The 6,933-nt window shown below is 47.7% G+C and overlaps 1 protein-coding gene across 3 annotated transcripts in view; it reads right to left on the minus strand.

Annotated features, from left to right (window-relative positions):
• MARK1 (microtubule affinity regulating kinase 1) overlaps positions 1-5,730 on the minus strand; it is a 64,381-nt gene extending 58,651 nt beyond the window's left edge. For all 3 annotated transcript variants that reach the window (XM_067293040.1, XM_067293039.1, XM_067293038.1), the window contains exon 1: positions 5,623-5,730. In XM_067293040.1, the coding sequence (XP_067149141.1) occupies positions 5,623-5,673 (51 nt within the window). In that variant the 5' untranslated portion in view covers positions 5,674-5,730. The remainder of the gene's footprint in view (positions 1-5,622) is intronic.
• Positions 5,731-6,933: the final 1,203 nt, after the last annotated feature.

Consider the following 6,933-nt stretch of genomic DNA (forward strand, 5'->3'; position numbering starts at 1 on the left):
AAAAAATGGATGGAAAGGTTGCTTTTTGGAGGGAATGGGGGGGGGGGAGTAGGGGGGGGAAGAGAAATTCCTCCAAAATTGTAAACACAAAGCTCGCTCACTTTCACCACAGATTTATAGCTCCACATTAATAGTAAAGTCATCTCTGTCCTATTTACATAATAGTTTCTCAATGCATCTGTACTACTGGAAAAGTTTCCAAAGTCCTCTCTCGAGGCATCACTAAGATATTAAGGCTAGGTCTACACCAAATTCTGAGAGCAAGAAAAGAAAAGCCTGCAAGTGCAAATACAAGTCACTGATCAAGAATGTAATTATACAAAAATTTCAGTATTTGCACTGAAAAGAAAAACAATTTTTTTTTCCCCCCAGTGGCTAAGCTATAGATACCAGTTAAAAGTTTGCAGGAGCTCCCTCTACTACACCAGAAACTGTGAAGGGAAAAAACTTACCGCATTTACAGTAGAAATATTAACCTCTAAATGTAATTGGGTGCCTTGGAAAAGAAATTCCTGTCTTTACTGATGATCAAGACATTTTAAGTGCACAGGCAGAGAATAAAAAAAAACCCAAAAAACTAACACACAAACAGCAAGTCTGCCCTATCAGACAAAGATGATGGCACAGCCCCCAACAATAGCCTGGCTACGCAGAACAATCTTATTGTTCTAGTTAAACATTTAACTCAATTGATCATGTAAGCACAGTTTTCAGAACGCCAAACTCGAGCAGTCTAATGCTTTGTTCACCCACGAACCTCAAAAAAACCCATTAAGTATGAAATGAAACGAGAAGTACAATCAAACTGCATTAACTCTTTCTAAACTTTAACAATTCTTTTAAAATGCCTAAAAAGAATACTGAAGCATTAAGTTATTCTTTTATTTGCTCCAAAACTTTTCCGTTTACATAATAAAAAAGAAGTATTGCATATAAACAGCTGTCTTCCAGGCAATCAAAATATAGAATTATAAAAAACAAAACAAAAAAACCCAGAAAGGTTAAAAAGAAAGAAAATTAAACATCTATTTCATCTGTCCCATGATTATTTGTTTCACGTGAAAGATTAAATTCAAAACGAGTAACATGCTTCATAATGGCATGAACACTGCTCTTTCCTCTGTGCATAATGCTCTAACTAAACATGTGTTTCCCCCCACAACATAGGAGCTCATTCAAGATCTGAAGGAGGAAGGGGAAAAAAAAAAAAAAGAAACCACAACAGAGAAACACAATCCTTTACCTTTAAAGTAAGATTAGGAGAATATACCCTGTTCTTACCATTCAAACAAACATACAGCCTAATGGTATACTTATAACCAGGAAAAAATATTCTTACATGGAAAAATATAGGCAATTTCCACTTTGCTAAAGCCCATCACTTGTGGATAAGCAAGCTACAGCTGTACTCTTGAACCCGTAAGGCTTGGAAACTAGGCCATTCTTCTGCTTAAGGCACTGAGAGAAAGAATTCTTGTCAGATACTTTCTCCCACGCCCCCTCTGTCCAAATCAAAACCATGTGTTCTTGTTGTGCAAAAGCAAATCCAGGCAATAAATAAATAAATAAAGCAAACATGGTAGAATTATTATTACCCCAACCCAACCACTCTGTTCTGTCCTGTTATCTCTTGCCCTGCTCAATTTGTTTCCCTTTAAAATGCATATCTCTGTCAGTCTCCATCATCGGAGTCGTCCTAAACCACACCTGCTTTCAGCTTCCTTTTGAGACATCACCCTTCTCTCACTAGCCTCCAACTCTGTGTGCATGCACACACATGTATGTGTATGGAAGTTATCATAATTCTTCATATGATAATGAATCAAATCACCTATCGGTCACTGTAGTATCTTTCCTTAAAAGCCACCCCTGCCATGACATCTCTTAATCATTCTCATACGGCACTGGCTAGATAAGACAAATGACACTTTCTACATTCCTCCTCAATTCTGGTCAGCATCACCTCACCATCCCAGTACCCGTCTTGTCTGCTCCTTCTTCCACAGCACATAGGCGAGATCTCTGGAGCAGAATTTACCAACATTTTTTGTGTCTGAAAAGTACATAGCAGGATTTTACCTTAAACCCTAGCTGGATGGGCAAGAGCACAACACAAATTAATAATACCCCCAAAGGATTAGGTGATATTTACTATAGAATTCAAAACAAATTCTTACACCAGACTAAGAGGTCTTCATGTCAGAAAAAACAAACTATAGCACTCTCGTATTTTTATTAATTTTACTAGAGCAAATTGTATACAGCCTGTCATATCTCTATGCATTTTCTGTTACGCAGAACCCTCCATAAAGATTTAAGAGAATGTATCACCAATATATTTCTTTTTCTTTGCCTTAATTCAGGAAAGTCAATTCCCATTTTAAAATCACATGATGCAGTACAGTATGAAGGGGAAAACATAGAAGCCCCTCTTTCCTCAGTTAATACCAATTCAATGGAAACAAAAGAGCGACTAAATCAAAGCTTTGGGTTTTTGCCCCTCTCCTCCTCCAGCCTCAGCAGAGGTAGGAAGCTTTGCTCATCCAAGCTAACCCCACTCGCAAGTGTTTCAACACACTGGAGCATTACCTAGGCAGCCTGCAGACAATGTATCAAGAGGAAGTTGTAAATAAAGTTACATATACAAAGTCAAAACACAGGAAAATGTGTATTTTTAATACTACTCTTGCCCTTTGCTTAAAAAAATAGACCTGATAATAGGCATCTAAATAGTCTTTTTTGCATCCACCCAATAATTTCCTAAGCTTACCCAGTGAACCATTCAATAGGAATAATAATGCTTGACAATCTTTTTATATTTTGTTGCCTTACAAACAGCTTTAGTGGAAGAGAAATAAAATTTCCTGTGAAAAACATTTATGGGCATATGTTTTAGAGAAGCTAAACACAGCACTGGGAGATACAGAGAACAGCAAAAAGACGACAACTTTGGGGCTGAATTTACGTAAGGCAGGTCGATCAGTTATACTGATCATTTCACAGCAATTTCCCTCCACCTCTGTTTTGCCCACTGCAACCGGTGGCCTGCACCTTTCGCTAGCGCTCTGATAAGAACTTTACTAGTAATCTACTGCTTGGTTCTACCCTTGCAGGCCATTTTCAAAGGGCACTGTGCAATAAAAGGCATGAAGAATTATGGAAATATGCAAGTTTTCCACACATCTTGCCAGGAACTCCCATAATTCCTCAAGGAATGTATATTCTTATGACAGGTGCTATATCCAAATTTTTTTCCAAATGACAGAACACATGCTTGCATACACACCGAGAAGAGTGTACACTGTTTTTTTTTTTTTGTTTTGATTAAAAGAACACTGCAAGCAGCTGCCAAGAGACAGGGGGTGGTGGTGGTGGTAGGGTAGCTCCCCATGATTTCATGCAACGACCTCACGCCATGTGCAAAGCACAGCTGGATGCGTACATAGATTTCTGCACAGAACCATCAATCAGCTTTCTCAGGGATACATAGCTACAATCTGTCCCTTGAGATGCACACAATGGAGCAACATTTCTGAGACACAGCCGCAAGTAGAAAAAGGAAAAAAGACTGCTCTCCAGAAGATCACCATTAACTGCAGAACTTCTGAAAGCTTCACTAACATGTATACTTGGGAATTGAAAATATGCCCTATAAAGATGGATTTAACTTACCAGGCCCAAACATTCATCCTTACCCTACTCTAACTCCTGCTTTCCCATCCCCCAGTCTTTCAAATACCTTCTCCCTTCAGTTGCAACTCACCACCCCAGTTACCCAAAGCTATACTTTGTGCACCAAAACCCATCCGCACAACCACTTCATCAGTCTATTAGCATTTATGAGAAGGAGGAAGCACAATACGTCAGTTAGAAGCCCCACCTCACCCTGACAAAGTCCATTTTAAACCAAGGAATTATGCTGTTCTGGAAGTCAACCACGAGCCATCTCATTTGTCTCATGTTTGCCACATTAGCAAAAGATCTGCAGGGGAGATCACCAGTAGCACACAGGGCTCCTGAGGATCCCCGGAGGGTAGGAGTGACAACCTCCTTAAGGGTACTCTGCTCCAAAACTCAGCAGATGTCCTACCAACAACAGCACTGGAATTACTTTGTGCTGATCTGGAAACTTATCACTGAATGGCTTTTTGCTGTTTATCTGACTGGAGGATTATACTCATTAGTATTAGGTTACAGGCTTACACCAAGACTTCCAGAAGCAAATGTGCCATTTTGAGTACTTTGATACTCTGCACAAATCTGATTTTTAGAAAGCTGATACCCAATGCCTTCTCTGAAAGAAAGAATAATAATAAAAAAACCTTTACCTATTTCTGGTTGTCAAAATAGAGCATTCAAAATTACTGTAATACTTTCCACAGGAACTACTAACACTTTAATTGAAGTTTTCATTCTACAGAAGCTGATGACACGTTTGAAAATATTTCCATTTGCCTTGTGTATTTTGCAAGTCTTATGTACTGTATTATTGGATATACTCATATACTTTTCTTATCTCTTCCTGTCATCTAGGCCTCATCTGCATTCCTATATACATTTGGAATGGAGACTCCTAAGTAACATGCATCACTCAAATATGAACCCTGTTGTTTAATTAAACGAAAATGTTCACTTTCATCTTGAGGACTTTCTTCTGTTCTGAGAGTAATATGGGCCCCTTCAGCCCACGAATGGTAAGGACAGGCCAAACGCAGCTACGTGCTTTAAGCTTTAGCTAGTAAGCACACTGATGCTGCTACGGCAATGAAGCTTCCCACTGAGCGACTGATATTAAAAACTCATATAGAGACGGCAAGTTAGGATTTCACTTATTTAACTATATTATCTCCTTTCTGTCACCTCTGCCTGATTCCTCTTCTCATACTCACTTTTCATTTCGTATAATTCAATAACCCAAGCAGCAGACGCTGCTTCTTCGGCTCGCACAGTAACAACTGTCGTAAGGCCCCAACGCTGGCGAGAACCCGCAGCGCAGACAGGCGCCTCACGCCGCCGGGCCGCTCTTCCCTCCCGATCCCTAGGAGCGCTCCCCCCGGCTGGAAGGCCGGGCGCGGCCGCACGGGCCACGCTCGGCGCGGAGACTCCTTCACTCCTCCCGACGGCGGGACGCGGTAGGCAGCGCGCATCCCGGGCGCGACCCTTCCCGCCCCGGCTGCCTCGCCGCGAGGGGAAGGTGTCGCCGGCGGAGAGCGAGGGCGGCGTGAAGCCGCGGGCTCCCCGCGCCCGCCGGCTGCCGCGGGAGGGAGGCAGGGAGGCCGCGCTAACGGCGACCCGCGGCGCCCCCGCCGGGACCGCGCGGCCGGGCGGCGCGGAGCGGCGCACAAAGGCGGGCGCAGCTGCCGCGGAGCGGGGCGGAGGGGCCGGGCCGGGCGGCGGCGGCGCAGACCCCGTCCAGGTGCCCAGCGCACAAAGCGCAGGTGCCCCCGGCGGAGCCGCCGCGCAGGAGGCCCGGCCCGGCCGCGGCGGCCGCGGGGGCGAGGGCCGCGGGCCCGGCCGCGCCGGAGGCCCGCCGGGGCTGGCGGAAGGGCAGCGCGGCCCCGCGGCGGCGGCGGCGGCGGGAGGGGCCGGGCCGGGCCGGCAGGTGGCGGCGGCGGCACTCACGTTCTCGGCGTCCCGCTCGTTGACGGTGGGCAGCGGCGTGCGGGTGGACATCTTGGTGGCCGCGGCGGCGCCGCGCCCGGCGCGCTGCGCAGGGCCGCCCGGGCTCCTAGGCCGCGGCGGCGGCGGGGCGGGCGCACACGGCGGGCCGCGGGCCTCCTGCCGCGCTGCCGGCCCCGCTAGGCTCCCGGCGCCATGGCCTCGCCCGCCTGCCCCTCCGCCCGCCGGCTCCGCGCAGCTCGGCCGCGCGGCTCCTCCTCCGCCCGCTCAGGTGAGCGGCCGGCAGCGCAGGGGGGCCGCCGCGCCTCCCCGCAGCATCCGGCCGCCGCGCCGCGCCGCGCCGGCTCCTCCTCCTCCTCCTCCTCCCGCCGCCGTCCCGCCGCGCTGCCTTCTGCGCCGCCGCCTCCCCGCCCCCGGCGCGGCGCGGCCCCGAGCCGCAGGAAGCGCCCGGCGCGGGGCCGTGACGGGCGGCGGCGAGGCCCGGGGCGGCAGCCGCCGCTCAGCGCCGGCGCGGGGCCGCGGACGCCCCGGAGGCTCGTGAAAGCCCGGGGAGGCCGCGCCGCCCTGCCCGCTTAACCTGGAGCCGGGCCGGCGAGGCCCCGCGCGTGGTCCCTGAGCGCTTGACCAATGACTTCATGCGCTTAAAATTGGAAGCATGCACGCGTTTTTGTCTTTGCGAAGTTGCTAGTGCTTATGCGGCGGCAGCTTTTGCTAAAAAAAACCAACCAAACCCTTCACCGAATTCTAACCTGCAAAAATAAAATAAACTCCCACCAAAAACAAAAGGAAAACAATGTGCCCAAATTTCCATTGCGATATTACAACAGATTTTCATAGCTGAATGTTACTAAATATGGTCTGCAAACGGACTTTAATAAATCGGCAAGCAAAACCCATGTTCTGAAAGAGCTGTCCTATGAAAAATATTCTGGAAGGCCCTTGATAGGCTATATACTGCTCTGTGGGAAGTCCTAATGCACTCTGGTGAAAGGAGAAAAATTGTTATTTACCACCCATAAGTAGATTTGGTTTTGGCCTAAGGCATGATGCAGGAGCCCCCCTCCAGTCTGAAACTTTTTTAGCGCTGCTCAGCTAGCACTGGAGTTTTCAAGATGTGTGGAAAAACAGCTGTTCGTCTGTAGCAGATACAGGCGCACACAGAACATCTCTGCGTTGTATGAGCAGTGCGACTGGACTTGCTCTGTGCGTGTTCAGCATGATGTTGTTCTGAGCATGCATGATTTATCTGTCTGGAATGACACAGGTTCCCAGTTAGCACTTAGCCCAGGGCCTCCAAAATCCTTGTGAGGGCCT

This window comes from Apteryx mantelli, chromosome 3, assembly GCF_036417845.1.
Source record: "Apteryx mantelli isolate bAptMan1 chromosome 3, bAptMan1.hap1, whole genome shotgun sequence".
NCBI classification, from domain to species: Eukaryota; Metazoa; Chordata; class Aves; order Apterygiformes; family Apterygidae; genus Apteryx; species Apteryx mantelli.